Here is a 17813-nt window from a genome sequence, read left to right as displayed (position 1 = left end):
GGTCTATACATACTGAGACGGATAGGGGGCGCTGTTTCGCTCGCTCGGATGCTTTAACTGAGATTGATGTTTCTTTCTGTCGCAGCTTGTATCTATATTTTATTTGGACGGTCAAGGAGGTACGTAGTGCGGGCTGGTTCCTAGAGGAAAACCTGGTTGTCTGCTTTCCACCAGACACTGGGAGATTAATTCACATTTCAGCAGGACAATAACCTAAAACACAATGCCAAATCTACACTGTAGTTTGTTTCCAAGAAGACCGTATATGTTCCTGAGTGGCCGAGTTACAGGTTTGACTTAAATATACTTGAAATCTATGGGAAGACCTGAAAATGGTTGTATAGCAAAGATCAACAACCAACTTGACAGAGCTTGAATAATTTTTAAAAGAATAATGGGGCAAAACGCTTGTGCACAAGTGTGGAATGCTCTTAGAGACTTACAGTTGAAGTCAGAAGTTTACATACACTTAGGTTGGAGTCATTAAAACTCATTTTTCAACCACTCCACAAATTTCTTGTTAACAAACTATAGTTTAACCAAGTCGGTTAGGACATCTACTTTGTGCATGACACAAGTAATTTTCCCAACATTTATTTACAGACAGATTATTTCACTTATCATTCACTGTATCACAATTCCACTGGGTCAGAAGTTTACATACACTAAGTTGACTGTGCCTTTAAACAGCTTGGAAAATTCCAGAAAATGATGTAATGGCTTAAGAAGCTTCTGATAGACTAATTTACATAATTTGAGTCAATTGGAGGTGTACCTGTGGATGTATTTCAAGGCCTACCTTCAAACTCAGTGCCTCTTTGCTTGACATCATGGGGAAATGAAAATAAATCAGCCAAGACCTCAGAAAAAAAATTGTAGACCTCCACAAGTCTGGTTCATCCTTGGGAGCAATTTCCAAACACATGAAGGTACCACGTTCATCTGTACAAACAATAGTACACAAGTATAAACACCATGGGACCACGCAGCCGTCATTCCACTCAGGAAGGAGACACGTTCTGTCTCCTAGAGATGAACGTACTTTGGTGCGAAAAGTGCAAATCAATCCCAGAACAACAGCAAAGGACCTTGTGAAGATGCTGGAGGAAACGGGTACAAAAGTATCCATATCCACAGTAAAACGAGTCCTGTATCGACATAACCTGAAAGGCCGCTCAACAAGGAAGAAGCCAATGCTCCAAAACCGCCATAAAAAAGCCAGACTACGTTTTGCAACTGCACATGGGGACAAAGATTGTACTTTTTGGAGAAATGTCCTCTGGTCTGATGAAACAAAAATAGAACTGTTTGGCCATAATGACCATCATGTTTGGAGGAAAAATGTTGAATTCAGTCTGTAACATAACAAAATGTGGAATAAGGGGTATAAATACTTTCTGATGTCACTGTATGTATTCAACCCTCTGAGGCAATACATGTTAGAATCACCTTTGGCAGTGATTACAGCTGTAAGTCTTTCTGGGTAAGTCTCTAAGAGCTTTGCACAACTGGATTGTATAATATTTGCATATTATTCTTTTTTAAAGTCTTCAAGCGCTGTCAAGTTGGTTGTTTGATCAATGCTGGACAGCCGTTTTCAAGTGTTGACAGATTTTCAAGCCGATTTTAAGTCAAAACTGTAACTAGGCCACTCGGGAACATTCAATGTCGTCATGGTAAGCAAGTCCAGTGAAGATTTGGCATAGTGTTTTAGGTTACTGTCCTGCTGAAAGGTACATTTGTCTCCTAGTGTCTGTTGGAAAGCAGACCTGAACCAGGTTTTCCTCTAGGATTACTGCTTAGCTCTATTCCATTTATTTTTATCCAGAAAAACTCCCTAGTCCTTGCCGATGACAAGCATATCAATAACATGATACAGCCACCACCATGCTTGAAAATATGAAGAGTGAATATGTGCTTGAAATTCACTACTTGACTGAGGGATCTCACAGATAATTGTATGTGTGGGGGTACGGAGATGAGTTAGTCATTTAGAAATCATGTTAACCACTAACTCTTATTGCACACAGAGTCCATGCAACTTATTATGTGACTTGTTAATCCTGCTTTTTACATGTGGGGAATCTCAATACATGTGACTGGAAACCAGAGCTATTAGCTTATGCATACCATGAGGTTTTTTTTGTGCCTTTTCATTCCTTTCACTGTTGTGCAGTTGATCTGCCATGTTGTTTCAGCCTACATGTTGGCTGATGTTACCATGTTGACCTAATTTATTTCAGAGCATAGCAGTTCTGTCTCCCATTACTCTAACCTTCCATTAGTTACATCTGTCAGGTGCCCCCCCCCCACCTTCCTATCTGGCTCAGCTGAACTGTGACAGGGGAGGTTAGAACGGCTGGTCCATAGGTGTTCTCTCCGAGTCCCTGAAAACATTGCCTCACGTTTATCACTGATCAGCTGCATTAGCCCCGGCTCTAATGTTTCTTTGTCTTTCTTTCCCTCTGTTTTCTCAAATGCATTCTTCTCGTTCTTTTGAATTAGAGTTCTGTTGTCAGCTGGTTAATCTTTCACCGCTGAGTCTCTTTTGTGTTGTCATAATCCGTTCAAGCTGCTTGTCGAATCAGGATAGATCTTCATCTTTTTACTCATCAGTCAATTTAATGACTGTCTTGATATCCTGTAGTTGCCGCCCGCTTTGCGGCTCCTTCTGACAGTTGAGAGGAGAAAGTTGAGTAGAGCCCAGCTGTTTCCTGGCACTTTGCTCTGTGACTGGCAGGTCTGCTGATGGTGATGAGTAGAGCCCAGCTGTTTCCTGGCAGGTCTGCTCTGTGACTGGCACTCTGCTCTATAACTGGCAGGTCTGCTGATGGTGATGAGTAGAGCCCAGCTGTTTCCTGGCACTCTGCTCTGTGACTGGCAGGTCTGCTCTGTTTCCTGGCAGGTCTGCTCTGTTTCCTGGCAGGTCTGCTCTGTTTCCTGGCAGGTCTGCTCTGGTTCCTGGCAGGTCTGCTCTGGTTCCTGGCAGGTCTGCTGATGGTGATGAGTAGAGCCCAGCTGTTTCCTGGCACTCTGCTCTGTGACTGGCAGGTCTGCTCTGTGACTGGCAGGTCTGTTCTGTTTCCTGGCAGGTCTGCTCTGTTTCCTGGCAGGTCTGCTCTGTTTCCTGGCAGGTCTGCTCTGTTTCCTGGCAGGTCTGCTCTGTTTCCTGGCAGGTCTGCTGATGGTGATAGGAGTGAAATGGCTGATTGTTGTGTAGACTCTAGGCTGTGGACTCCACACTGAGCTTTAGGAGCCCTCGCAACCTGCTCCCAGAACAGGCTCAATCTGATCAGAGGAGTTAGCCTAGGCCCTTGCTGGACATCTAGGCTAAATCAGAGGTCTGTTAAGACCAGCCTTACCACTACCTATCCTAACACCACCACTCTAATACTCAAAACACACTGTATAATACCAGGAAGCCATGCCTCATGCAGAATATCCATCTGTGATAGAGGTCATAGTTCACATTGGTTACCCACCAGTGTCATTCAGTGTGTTTTATTAATATGATTCTTGACGTAAGTCTAAGGTGTCGTGTGTTTCCTGTTTCTTGCAGCACTAACGTGGTGATGAACTACTCTGAGATCGAGTCCAAGGTGCGAGAGGTCACCAACGATGACCCCTGGGGTCCCTCTGGACAGCTCATGGGAGAGATCGCCAAGTAAGGGACAACCACAGCACAACGCTCAGTCCTATCACATTTGCATAACTAGCCTAGCAGTTGTGGCTTTACCAGTACTCCCTAATCCCATCCATATTTCTGATTTTCCTCTCAGATCCACCTTCATGTACGAGCAGTTCCCTGAGGTCATGAACATGCTGTGGACCAGAATGCTAAAGGACAATAAGAAGAACTGGAGAAGAGTTTACAAGGTGCCGAGTCTCTGTTCCACTGCTTATGTTTCATTTATACGAACATGTTGCCTGTGGAGTGGAAGCCTAGTGCCATGTTGCCTGTGGTGAGGAAGCCTAGTGCCATGTTGCCTGTGGAGTGGAAGCCTAGTGCCATGTTGCCTGTGGTGAGGAAGCCTAGTGCCATGTTGCCTGTGGTGAGGAAGCCTAGTGCCATGTTGCCTGTGGAGTGGAAGCCTAGTGCCATGTTGCCTGTGGAGTGGAAGCCTAGTGCCATGTTGCCTGTGGTGAGGAAGCCTAGTGCCATGTTGCCTGTGGTGAGGAAGCCTAGTGCCATGTTGCCTGTGGTGAGGAAGCCTAGTGCCATGTTGCCTGTGGAGTGGAAGCCTAGTGCCATGTTGCCTGTGGTGAGGAAGCCTAGTGCCATGTTGCCTGTGGAGTGGAAGCCTAGTGCCATGTTGCCTGTGGTGAGGAAGCCTAGTGCCATGTTGCCTGTGGAGTGGAAGCCTAGTGCCATGTTGCCTGTGGTGAGGAAGCCTAGTGCCATGTTGCCTGTGGTGAGGAAGCCTAGTGCCATGTTGCCTGTGGTGAGGAAGCCTAGTGCCATGTTGCCTGTGGAGTGGAAGCCTAGTGCCATGTTGCCTGTGGTGAGGAAGCCTAGTGCCATGTTGCCTGTGGAGTGGAAGCCTAGTGCCATGTTGCCTGTGGTGAGGAAGCCTAGTGCCATGTTGCCTGTGGTGAGGAAGCCTAGTGCCATGTTGCCTGTGGAGTGGAAGCCTAGTGCCATGTTGCCTGTGGAGTGGAAGCCTAGTGCCATGTTGCCTGTGGTGAGGAAGCCTAGTGCCATGTTGCCTGTGGGGGAAAAAAGTATTTGATCCCCTGCTGATTTTGTACGTTTGCCCACTGACAAAGAAATGATCAGTCTATAATTTTAATGGTAGGTTTACAGTGAGAGACAGAATAACAACAAAAAAATCCAGAAAAACACATGTCAAAAATGTTATAAATTGATTTGCTTTTTAATGAGGGAAATAAGTATTTGACCCCTCTGCAAAACATGACTTAGTATTTGGTGGCAAAACCCTTGTTGGCAATCAGAGGTCAGACGTTGCACACATCTCAGGAGGGATTTTGTCCCACTCCTCTTTGCAGATCTTCTCCAAGTCATTAAGGTTTCGAGGCTGACGTTTGGCAACTCGAATCTTCAGCTCCCTCCACAGATTTTCTATGGGATTAAGGTCTGGAGACTGGCTAGGCCACTCCAGGACCTTAATGTGCTTCTTCTTGAGCCACTCCTTTGTTGCCTTGGCCGTGTGTTTTGGGTCATTGTCATGCTGGAATACCCATCCACGACCCATTTTCAATGCCCTGGCTGAGGGAAGGAGGTTCTCACCCAAGATTTGACGGTACATGGCCTCGTCCATCGTCCCTTTGATGCGGTGAAGTTGTCCTGTCCCCTTAGCAGAAAAACACCCCCAAAGCATAATGTTTCCACCTCCATGTTTGACGGTGGGGACGGTGTTCTTGGGGTCATAGGCAGCATTCCTTCTCCTCCAAACACGGCGAGTTGAGTTGATGCCAAAGAGCTCCATTTTGGTCTCATCTGACCACAACACTTTCACCCAGTTGTCCTCTGAATCATTCAGATGTTCATTGGCAAACTTCAGACGGGCATGTATATGTGCTTTCTTGAGCAGGGGGACCTTGCGGGCGCTGCAGGATTTCAGTCCTTCACGGCGTAGTGTGTTACCAATTGTTTTCTTGGTGACTATGGTCCCAGCTGCCTTGAGATCATTGACAAGATCCTCCCGTGTAGTTCTGGGCTGATTCCTCACCGTTCTCATGATCATTGCAACTCCACAAGGTGAGATCTTGCATGGAGCCCCAGGCAGAGGGAGATTGACAGTTCTTTTGTGTTTCTTCCATTTGCGAATAATCGCACCAACTGTTGTCACCTTCTCACCAAGCTGCTTGGCGATGGTCTTGTAGCCCATTCCAGCCTTGTGTAGGTCTACAATCTTGTCCCTGACATCCTTGGAGAGCTCTTTGGTCTTGGCCATGGTGGAGAGTTTGGAATCTGATTGATTGATTGCTTCTGTGGGCAGGTGTCTTTTATACAGGTAACAAGCTGAGATTAGGAGCACTCCCTTTGGGAGCCAGAAATCTTTCTGATTGAGAGGAGTCAAATACTTATTTCCTTCATTAAAATGCAAATCAATTTATAACATTTTTGACATGCGTTTTTCTGGATTTTTTTGTTATTCTGTCTCTCACTGTTCAAATAAACCTACCATTAAAATTATAGACTGATAATTTCTTTGTCAGTGGGCAAACGTACAAAATCAGCAGGGGATCAAATACTTTTTTCCCCTCACTGTAGGAAGCCTAGTGCCATGTTGCCTGTGGTGAGGAAGCCTAGTGCCATGTTGCCTCTAACAGATGCTCCTCTCCTCCAGGCCTTACTACTATTGGCATACCTCATCAGGAACGGATCGGAGCGAGTTGTCACCAGCGCGAGGGAACACATCTACGACCTTCGCTCCTTAGAAAACTACCATTTTGTTGGTAAGCAATCATTTGGGGCTGGCGCTACACAGCAGCACTGAAAGACCAAGAGCAGTGTGAACCCTAAGCCCTAGGTATTGATTCATTCCATAACCATCCCCACGCCTCTCTTTTACACCAATCAGGATGTCCTCAGAGATGAGGCTCTTGGTTTCAGATGGAACACCCAGGAGTATTCATTAGTGAGGAAGTTTCCATGGCCACAGCTGGAGTACTGAGGAGTCAGTCAGATGCAAGTCATGTTCTGGTTTTCAGCCTGGTATATATGTACATATGTAATGTGCACAAATGAAGAGTATGTAAATGATCAACTTGAGTGCCTCCTTGGATACCAACTGTATGCATTTGTGATTTGCTATGACAGAGGTGAAAACCTTAGATGGTTTTTGTACATGTTTTGTGTGGCTAGGCTGAGCCTGCATCTGTTTTCAGTGGTACAACAACACATGCTTTGGAGCCAAATGGCATCACAGGAATGTGAGAAACTCTGAAAATGTATGTTCCAAACATGGATGACTTGGTTCCTCTCTTATTTTTGGTAGTTTTGAAAAAGCTGAGGAATGAGATCGCATCACCATCACTTTTAATATGCTCAGGGAAGTGCTGTTTTGGAGGCGCATGTTGCTTCAACCGTTTTGGTTCCAGTTAGTGTTGCAGTTGAACGTTCTACATGTTGTGAATGTCAGAGCTGATCTACATACCGCAGTTTGCTTTACAACTCCAAGTCACTGACCCTCAGAGCTGATCTACATACCCCAGTTTGCTTTACAACTCCAAGTCACTGACCCTCAGAGAATCTTCTTGTTATGTACAGAATTCCAGGGAGTGACAAAGTGCATCATTTGGTCAGACCAGTCACCTAGTAATGTCAGTTAAGGGTCTAGGCTGATCTACAGGCCAGACAAGCCTGTCTATAGAGACACACTAATCTCTGATAAAGGTCAGATAAAGTTTACGTACATTAAATGGACAGGTAACCGTGCTATAAATTCTCGGACAACCCAAAGATTCCTAGATGCCCTTTCAGACTCCCTCCACCTACCTAAGGACGTCAGACTACAAAAATCAGTTAACCACCTAACTGAGGAACTAAATTGAACCTTGTGTAAATACCCTCGATGCAGTTGCACGCCTAAAAACAAAAAACATTTGTCATAAGAAACTAGCTCCCTGGTATACAGAAAATACCAGAGCTATGAAGCAAGCTTCCAGAAAACTGGAACGGAAATGGCGCTACACCAAACTGGAAGTCTTCGGACTAGCTTGGAAAGACAGTACCGTGCAGTATGGAAGAGCCCTCACTGCTGCTCCATCATCCTATTTTTCCAACTTAATTGAGGATAATAAGAACAATTCAAAATTTATTTTTGATATTGTCGTAAAGCTAACTAAAAAACAGCATTCCCCAAGAGAGGATGGCTTTCACTTCAGCAGTGATACATTCATGAACTTCTTTGACGTAAAGATCATTAGAAAGCAAATTACAGACTCTTTAAATCTGCGTATTTCTCCAAAGCTCCGTTGTCCTGAGTCTGCACAACACTGCCAGGACCTAGGATCAAGGGAGACACTCAAGTTTTCGTAATACTATATCTCTTGACACATTGATGAAAATAGTCTTGGCCTCTAAACCTTCAAGCTGCATACTGAATCCTATTCCAACTAAACTACTGAAAGAGCTGCTTCCTGTGCTTGGCCCTCCTATGTTGAACATAATAAACAGCTCCCTATCCACCGGATCTCTACCAAACTCACTAAAAGTGGCAGTAATAAAGCATCTCTTGAAAAAGCCTAACCTTGACCCAGAAAATATTTTAAAAACTATCGGCCTATATCGAATCACAAAATTTGAAGAAGCTGTTGCGCAGCAACTCACTGCCTTCCTGAAGACAAACAATGTATACGAAACGCTTCAGTCTGGTTTTAGACCCCATCATAGCACTGAGACTGCACTCGTAAAGGTGGTAAATTTACATTTTAATGGCGTCAGACCAAGGCTCTGCATTTGTCCTCGTGCTCCTAGACCTTAGTCAGTCCCTCCAGGATCGCATAATTCAATGCAAAATCAACCAATCAGCGCATATTATGCGAGAGCTCTCAATTTCGACCAATTCCCGCACTTTTAGAGCATAAAAGGGTCCAATCAAAAGCGGGTTCGTAATTTTGACCAATTACTGCACTGTTACCGTGGAAAATGGCCCAATCCAACCACACGTCAACAAAGTTTTTTTCCCCCTGGCCTGTCGGCGTATTAACGGGCGAAGATTGGGTTGATTGTTGATGGCTGACAGTAGAGGTCGACCGATTATGATTTTTCGACGCCGATACCGATTATTGGAGGACCAAAAAAGGCCGATACCGTTTAATTGGCAGATTTTTTTTTTTATGTACAATTTTTTATATAAACCTTTTTTTGGTTGTAATGTCAATTACAACAATACTGAATGAACACTTATTTTAACTTAATATAATACATCAATAAAATCAATTTAGCCTCAAATAAATAATGAAACATGTTCAGTTTGGTTTAAATAATGCAAAAACAAAGTGTTGGAGAAGAAAGTAAAAGTGCAATATGTGCCATGTAAAAAAGCTAACGTTTAAGTTCCTTGCTCAGAACATGAGAACATATGAAAGCTGGTGGTTCCTTTTAACATGAGTCTTCAATATTCCCAGGTAAGAAGTTTTAGGTTGTAGTTATTATAGGAATTATAGGACTATTTCTCTCTATACGATTTGTATTTCATATACCTTTGACTATTGGATGTTCTTATAGGCACTTTAGTATTGCCAGTGTAACATTATCGCTTCCGTCCCTCTCCTCGCTCCTACCTGGGCTCGAACCAGGAACACATCGACAACAGCCACCCTCGAAGCAGCGTTACCCATGTAGAGCAAGGGGAACAACTACTCCAAGTAGTTGCTATGGAACCCTGGCCTGTTCACCGGACGTGCTACCTTGTCCCGGACCTGCTGTTTTGGACTCTCTCGCTCTACTGCACCTGCTGTCTCTAACTCGGAATGATCGGCTATGAAAAGCCAACTGACATTTACTCCTGAGGTGCTGACCTGTTGCACCCTCGACAACCACTGTGATTATTATTATCTGACCCTGCTGGTCATTTATGAACATTTGAACATCTTGGCCATGTTCTGTTATCTCCACCTGGCACAGCCAGAAGAGGACTGGCCACCCCTCATTGCCTGGTTCCTCTAGGTTTCTCTCTAGGTTTCGGCCTTTCTAGGGAGTTTTTCCTAGCCACCGTGCTTCTGCGTTGCTTGCTGTTTGGGGTTTTAGGCAGGGTTTCTGTACAGCACTTTGTGACATCGGCTAATGTAAAAAGGGCTTTAAAAATAAATTTGATTGATTGAACTGTCCCTTTAGGATAGGTAGACAGAAATGTGGATTCTCCCTCTTTAGAAGTACAGTTTGTATATCAGTGGTCCCGTGTGGCTCAGTTGGTAGAGCATGGTGCTTGCAACGCCAGGGTTGTGGGTTCGATTCCCACTGCAGACAAGTCACTCTGGATTCGAGGAATTCACAACTCTGCCTCTGTGTTTCAAGCATTGGGTTTTATATTATATGTAATCCAATACCATTTAAAATGTTACATGCAAATTAATTTAGGATAATGGCATTTAACTTCGGGATCGGTGTCCCTTCCACGGGACGGTTGAGCTAACGTAGGCTAATGCGATTAGCATTAGGAGGTTATAAGTAACAAGAAAATTTCCCAGGACATAGACATATCTGATATTGGCAGAAAGCTTAAATTCTTGTTAATCTAACTGCACTGTCCAATTTACAGTAGCTATTACAGTGAAAGAATACCATGCTATTGTTTGAGGAGAGTGCACAATTTTGAACATGAAAAGTTATTAATAAACAAATTAGGCACATTTGGGCTGTCTTGATACAACATTTTGAACAGAAATACAATGGTTCATTGAATCAGTCTATAACTTTGCACATACACTGATGCCATCTAGTGGCCAAACTCTAAATTGTACCTGGGCTGGAATAATACATTATGGACATTCTCTTGCATTTCAAAGGTGATGGTACAACAAAAATACAAAAGAACGGTTGGTTTTTTTCTTTGTATTAACTTTTACCAGATCTATTGTGTTATATTCTACTACATTCCTTTACATTTCCATAAACTATCAAGTGTTTCCTTTCAAATGGCACCAAGAATATGCATATCCTTGCTTCAGGTCCTGAGCTACAGGCAGTTAGATTTGGGTATGTCATTTTAGGAGAAAATGTAAAAAAGGGAGTAATCCTTAAATATTTGAGTAAGGGGCTAACAGATTTACTGTAGGGCTATGTTAGTCTTTTTTCATGCTTCACTCTCAAGAATTAGCATTTGGTGCATGGCATGAGCACTCACTAGGCTCTGTTACATAAAGTCCCCACTGAGATAAATACTGTCTCCAAGACAGGCCTGTTGTGGCAGTAAAACAATGGTGCCTGTGTTCCTCCTCCTGAAGAAGGTCCATAAAGGCCTGGTCCCAAGCTCTACCAGACCCTCATCCAAAGCTGCTTTGGCCTGGAGCTGCAATGCACTGTTCTGTTCTTTTTCTCTCTTGCTCTCTCTCGCTCTCTCATTCTCTCACGCTCTTTCTCGTTCTCATTCTCTTTCTCTCAACCAAAACAAACTTCACTTGATTTGCTTCAGTGTTGACTTCCCCTTTAACTGCTTATCCCTGTCACTATGGCGAATGAGAGGTCAGGTTTATGGATGATGTTGATTCTATTGTCAGTTTTCAATTCAAATGATCCCCGACCATGGCGTAATGTGGGAAGCCAAAAGTGAAATGATTTCCACACTTTTTTAATTTGGTGAATGCCAGTGTATTAAAGTGTCCAATCGTGTTGTGTTCCCCCTCCCATCGCCAGATGAGAATGGGAAGGACCAGGGCATCAACGTGCGTCAGAAGGTGAAGGAGATGGTGGAGTTTGTTCAGGATGACGACCGGCTCCGGGAGGAGAGGAAGAAGGCCAAGAAAAACAAGGACAAGTATATCGGCGTGTCCTCAGACAGCACTGGAGGAGGGTTCAACAAGAGCAGCTGTAAGTGTCTCCACACGGGAGGGAGAGCACATTATCTGTGTAAGAGAATGTGGTACGGCTCTCATTTCCATGCTCTCACAAATCATGTCTTCTCAGATCTTCATCAGTGAGATTTCTGATCATGTTTGTATGAGAGAAACCTCAACACCTCACTATGTAACAGAACAGATCTGTTTTTGATTCGCTGCTTTCTGATCTGCTATTCCCATATCTAATCAAGGGCGAGTCCCTTGCCATTTCATTAGGATTCGGTTGGAGACAACTGATTGAAAGGCTTTATTTTCATGCGCCTTTGATTCCTGATATCTTTGATTTGCTGCTGTGATTTCCCACTTCATTAGTCAAACCAGAGTTCCCATTTGTCAATTAATGATGTGGCAGGGGGAATTATTTTTGTCGCACAGGATGAAAATAGCACTGCGATGGAGACATTCACATAGAGATGCTCGCTCTGTTTCAGCAGACATACTGTAGCTGTGGAGTGCTTGTGTTGGCAATGGGCCCATCCATTTTCAATGCAGAATAACCAATTATCTGTTGCACATCTTAATTGGCATTCCAGATAGATGCAGTGCATTCCCACAACAGCTCTCATTATGTTAGTGAAGTGAGGCTCACTCAGCATAGCTACAAAACACGTTAATGGTACCAAACCACACTTGATTTTTCAGAGTAAACCCGTAAACCCTGTTTCCCCCTCTCTGCCCCTCTCCACCCCTCAGCGGGGGAAATGTTTGACTCCGAGCCCAAGGGGAAGTGGGATGAGGACTGGGACAAGAGCAAAGGAGCCTTCCCCTTCAGTGAGAAGCTGGGAGAAATCAGCGACAAGATCGGCAGCACCATCGACGACACCATCAACAAGTTCCGCAAGAATGAGAGGGATGACTCGCCCGACAGAATCAGGTATTCCTGAGTGTATTGAAGAGAGGGATGACTCGCCCGACAGAATCAGGTATTCCTGAGTGTATTGAAGAGAGGGATGACTCGCCCGACAGAATCAGGTATTTCTGAGTGTATTGAAGAGAGGGATGACTCGCCCGACAGAATCAGGTATTCCTGAGTGTATTGAAGAGAGGGATGACTCGCCCGACAGAATCAGGTATTCCTGAGTGTATTGAAGAGAGGGATGACTCGCCCGACAGAATCAGGTATTCCTGAGTGTATTGAAGAGAGGGATGACTCGCCCGACAGAATCAGGTATTCCTGAGTGTATTGAAGAGAGGGATGACTCGCCCGACAGAATCAGGTATTTCTGAGTGTATTGAAGAGAGGGATGACTCGCCCGACAGAATCAGGTATTCCTGAGTGTATTGAAGAGAGGGATGACTCGCCCGACAGAATCAGGTATTCCTGAGTGTATTGAAGAGAGGGATGACTCGCCCGACAGAATCAGGTATTCCTGAGTGTATTGAAGAGAGGGATGACTCGCCCGACAGAATCAGGTATTTCTGAGTGTATTGAAGAGAGAGATGACTCGCCCGACAGAATCAGGTTTTGAAGAGAGGGATGACTCGCCCGACAGAATCAGGTATTTCTGAGTGTATTGAAGAGAGGGATGACTCGCCCGACAGAATCAGGTATTCCTGAGTGTATTGAAGAGAGGGATGACTCGCCCGACAGAATCAGGTATTCCTGAGTGTATTGAAGAGAGGGATGACTCGCCCGACAGAATCAGGTATTGAAGAGAGGGATGACTCGCCCGACAGAATCAGGTATTTCTGAGTGTATTGAAGAGAGGGATGACTCGCCCGACAGAATCAGGTATTTCTGAGTGTATTGAAGAGAGGGATGACTCGCCCGACAGAATCAGGTATTGAAGAGAGGGATGACTCGCCCGACAGAATCAGGTATTTCTGAGTGTATTTAAGTGCAAAAGGCCAAACCCGTTCCTGGACAACAGCACATTTTGGTTTTTGCCCCGAAAACTACACAGCTGATTCAAATGATCAACTCATCAGGCTTTGATTGTCTGAATCAGCTGAGTAGTGCTCGCACAAAAAAACTAAACGTGGACCCCCTGGGGTCCCCGGGACCAAGTTTGGGAAACACTGGCTTAAGTCAATACTTAAGTCAATTTCCCAGCAGCATACCACCCTGCATCCCACTGCTGGCTTGCTTCTGAAGCTAAGCAGGGTTGGTCCTGGTCAGTCCCTGGATGGGAGACCAGATGCTGCTGGAAGTGGTGTTGGAGGGCCAGTAGGTGGCACTCTTTCCTCTGGTCTATAAAATCTCCCAATTCCCCAGGGCAGTGATTGGGGACATTGCCCTGTGCAGGGTGCTGTCTTTCGGATGGGATGTTAAACGGGTGTCCTGACTCTCTGAGGTCATTAAAGATCCCATGGCACTTATCGTAAGAGTAGGGGTGTTAACCCCGGTGTCCTGGCTAAATTCCCAAGCTGTCTCTCATACCATCACAGCCACCTAAATATCCCCAGCTTACAATTGGCTCATTCATCCCCCTCCTCTCCCCTGTAACTATTCCCCAGGTCGTTGCTGTAAATGATAGAGCATTTCTTTTGTGTTTGTGTGTGTTCTCCCCCCAGTGAAAACGAGGAGGACAGGGTATCACGGAACGGCCGGCCGGGGTCAGGGAAGCTGTCGGAGTTCAGAGACGAGGTTGAGACAGTTACGACCACGAGCATCCAGATCAGCCATGCAACGGAGACCACCACCACACGCAAACGGGGCGGCGTCCGCTCCAAAACCATGGACCTGGGGGCCGCTGCACACTACACAGGGGACAGGGGCAGGCTGGACGCAGACAACGTAAAGGTACCCCTGATCTCCCGGTGTCTCACTCTGACCCCTGATCTCCCGGTGTCTCACTCTGACCCCTGACCTCCCTGTATCTCACTCTGTCCTCTCTGTATCTCACTCTGTCCTCTCTGTATCTCACTCTGTCCTCTCTGTATCTCACTCTGTCCTCTCTGTATCTCACTCTGTCCTCTCTATCTCACTCTGTCCTCTCTGTATCTCACTCTGTCCTCTCTGTATCTCACTCTGTCCTCCCTGTATCTCACTCTGTCCTCCCTGTATCTCACTCTGTCCTCTCTGTATCTCACTCTGTCCTCTCTGTATCTCACTCTGTCCTCTCTGTATCTCACTCTGTCCTCTCTGTATCTCACTCTGTCCTCTCTGTATCTCACTCTGTCCTCTCTGTATCTCACTCTGTCCTCTCTGTATCTCACTCTGTCCTCTCTGTGTCTCACTCTGTCCTCTCTGTGTCTCACTCTGTCCTCTCTGTGTCTCACTCTGTCCTCTCTGTGTCTCACTCTGTCCTCTCTGTGTCTCACTCTGTCCTCCCTGTGTCTCACTCTGACCTCCCTGTGTCTCTCACTCTGTCCGCTCTGTATCTCACTCTGTCCTCTCTGTATCTCACTCTGTCCTCTCTGTATCTCACTCTGTCCTCTCTGTATCTCACTCTGACCTCCCTGTATCTCACTCTGTCCTCCCTGTATCTCACTCTGTCCTCTCTGTATCTCACTCTGTCCTCTCTGTATCTCACTCTGTCCTCTCTGTATCTCACTCTGTCCTCTCTGTATCTCACTCTGTCCTCCCTGTATCTCACTCTGTCCTCCCTGTATCTCACTCTGTCCTCTCTGTATCTCACTCTGTCCTCTCTGTATCTCACTCTGTCCTCTCTGTATCTCACTCTGTCCTCCCTGTATCTCACTCTGTCCTCTCTGTATCTCACTCTGTCCTCTCTGTATCTCACTCTGTCCTCCCTGTATCTCACTCTGTCCTCTCTGTATCTCACTCTGTCCTCTCTGTATCTCACTCTGTCCTCCCTGTATCTCACTCTGTCCTCCCTGTATCTCACTCTGTCCTCCCTGTATCTCACTCTGTCCTCCCTGTATCTCACTCTGTCCTCCCTGTATCTCACTCTGTCCTCCCTGTGTCTCACTCTGTCCTCTCTGTGTCTCACTCTGTCCTCTCTGTGTCTCACTCTGTCCTCTCTGTGTCTCACTCTGTCCTCTCTGTGTCTCACTCTGTCCTCTCTGTGTCTCACTCTGTCCTCCCTGTGTCTCACTCTGACCTCCCTGTGTCTCTCACTCTGTCCGCTCTGTATCTCACTCTGTCCTCTCTGTATCTCACTCTGTCCTCTCTGTATCTCACTCTGTCCTCTCTGTATCTCACTCTGACCTCCCTGTATCTCACTCTGTCCTCCCTGTATCTCACTCTGTCCTCTCTGTATCTCACTCTGTCCTCTCTGTATCTCACTCTGTCCTCTCTGTATCTCACTCTGTCCTCTCTGTATCTCACTCTGTCCTCCCTGTATCTCACTCTGTCCTCCCTGTATCTCACTCTGTCCTCTCTGTATCTCACTCTGTCCTCTCTGTATCTCACTCTGTCCTCTCTGTATCTCACTCTGTCCTCCCTGTATCTCACTCTGTCCTCTCTGTATCTCACTCTGTCCTCCCTGTATCTCACTCTGTCCTCCCTGTATCTCACTCTGTCCTCTCTGTATCTCACTCTGTCCTCTCTGTATCTCACTCTGTCCTCCCTGTATCTCACTCTGTCCTCCCTGTATCTCACTCTGTCCTCCCTGTATCTCACTCTGTCCTCCCTGTATCTCACTCTGTCCTCCCTGTATCTCACTCTGTCCTCTCTGTATCTCACTCTGTCCTCTCTGTATCTCACTCTGTCCTCCCTGTATCTCACTCTGTCCTCCCTGTATCTCACTCTGTCCTCCCTGTATCTCACTCTGTCCTCCCTGTATCTCACTCTGTCCTCCCTGTATCTCACTCTGTCCTCTCTGTATCTCACTCTGTCCTCTCTGTATCTCACTCTGACCTAGCCTACTACTGCATGTCAATGTAGGCCAATAGGCTGTGTAGACTCAACAGAACCTGCTTTTGAAGCCTATAGAGACACTGTTGAGTTGTCTGCGGAATCTATTTTCATCTTTGAGTTTTTCTAGAGACTGAAACACAAGATGGTTATCTCCCGTGGGACAGAAGCAAGCTGTGTTTCATCTCTTCTGACTGTCTAATGACATGATAGAAAAGGATGGCAGCAGTACCAGTGAACAGGAAGAGCTCCTGGGCTGCCTTATCCAAACTGTTTCTAGACTAAATGACACGGCAGCAGTACCAGTGAACAGGAAGAGCTCCTGGGCTGCCTTATCCAAACTGTTTCTAGACTAAATGACACGGCAGCAGTACCAGTGAACAGGAGGAGCTCCTGGGCTGCCTTATCCAAACTGTTTCTAGACTAAATGACACGGCAGCAGTACCAGTGAACAGGAAGAGCTCCTGGGCTGCCTTATCCAAACTGTTTCTAGACTAAATGACACGGCAGCAGTACCAGTGAACAGGAAGAGCTCCTGGGCTGCCTTATCCAAACTGTTTCTAGACTAAATGACACGGCAGCAGTACCAGTGAACAGGAAGAGCTCCTGGGCTGCCTTATCCAAACTGTTTCTAGACTAAATGACACGGCAGCAGTACCAGTGAACAGGAAGAGCTCCTTGGCTGCCTTATCCAAACTGTTTCTAGACTAAATGACACGGCAGCAGTACCAGTGAACAGGAAGAGCTCCTGGGCTGCCTTATCCAAACTGTTTCTAGACTAAATGACACGGCAGCAGTACCAGTGAACAGGAAGAGCTCCTGGGCTGCCTTATCCAAACTGTTTCTAGACTAAATGACACGGCAGCAGTACCAGTGAACAGGAAGAGCTCCTGGGCTGCCTTATCCAAACTGTTTCTAGACTAAATGACACGGCAGCAGTACCAGTGAACAGGAAGAGCTCCTGGGCTGCCTTATCCAAACTGTTTCTAGACTAAATGACACGGCAGCAGTACCAGTGAACAGGAAGAGCTCCTGGGCTGCCTTATCCAAACTGTTTCTAGACTAAATGACACGGCAGCAGTACCAGTGAACAGGAAGAGCTCCTGGGCTGCCTTATCCAAACTGTTTCTAGACTAATGCTGCTCTCTTGTGGCAGCTTTAGGAAGTGTACCACCATGTTTTATTCCAACTCTAATTAAAAGTGAACAGCTTGTGTGAGTGTCCTTATCTCATTCTCTGTGTCCTCTTCAGACGTCTGTTAGCCAGTCTTCAAGCAGTGGCCTTGCAGACCTTCTTATGGTGGACGCTGAGTCCAGTCAGACTGCACCAGCAGGTAAGACCTATCACTCACTCATTTAATGAGTCAGTCAGCCACAGTGCTATACACATATTGAGAAGGGGTCGCTGTATAAAGTGATAGCACTCTAAAGTAAGGTGGCTCAAAGCCATAGAGATGTAGCTCCTCCAGAATAACCAGGGACAAGAGGGGAGGGAGCAGGCAGGCCTAAGATGCCAAGATGTCAGG

The 17813-nt window shown here is 45.8% G+C and overlaps 1 protein-coding gene and 1 non-coding gene across 3 annotated transcripts in view; both read left to right on the top strand.

Annotated features, from left to right (window-relative positions):
- Nucleotides 1-17813, top strand: part of epn4 (Clathrin interactor 1) — a 41320-nt gene that overhangs the window by 15993 nt on the left and 7514 nt on the right. For both annotated transcript variants that reach the window (XM_014197987.2, NM_001173695.1), the window contains 7 exon segments: nucleotides 3560-3664; nucleotides 3780-3876; nucleotides 6312-6420; nucleotides 11324-11497; nucleotides 12220-12400; nucleotides 14041-14269; nucleotides 17540-17621. In XM_014197987.2, coding sequence (XP_014053462.1) covers nucleotides 3560-3664; nucleotides 3780-3876; nucleotides 6312-6420; nucleotides 11324-11497; nucleotides 12220-12400; nucleotides 14041-14269; nucleotides 17540-17621 — 977 coding nt within the window.
- trnaa-ugc (transfer RNA alanine (anticodon UGC)) lies at nucleotides 9864-9937 on the top strand. The gene has a single exon. It is a non-coding gene; the product is annotated as a tRNA-Ala (tRNA).

This window comes from Salmo salar, chromosome ssa04 (genome assembly GCF_905237065.1).
Source record: "Salmo salar chromosome ssa04, Ssal_v3.1, whole genome shotgun sequence".
NCBI lineage: Eukaryota > Metazoa > Chordata > Actinopteri > Salmoniformes > Salmonidae > Salmo > Salmo salar.
This window is presented reverse-complemented; position numbering and strand designations above follow the sequence as displayed.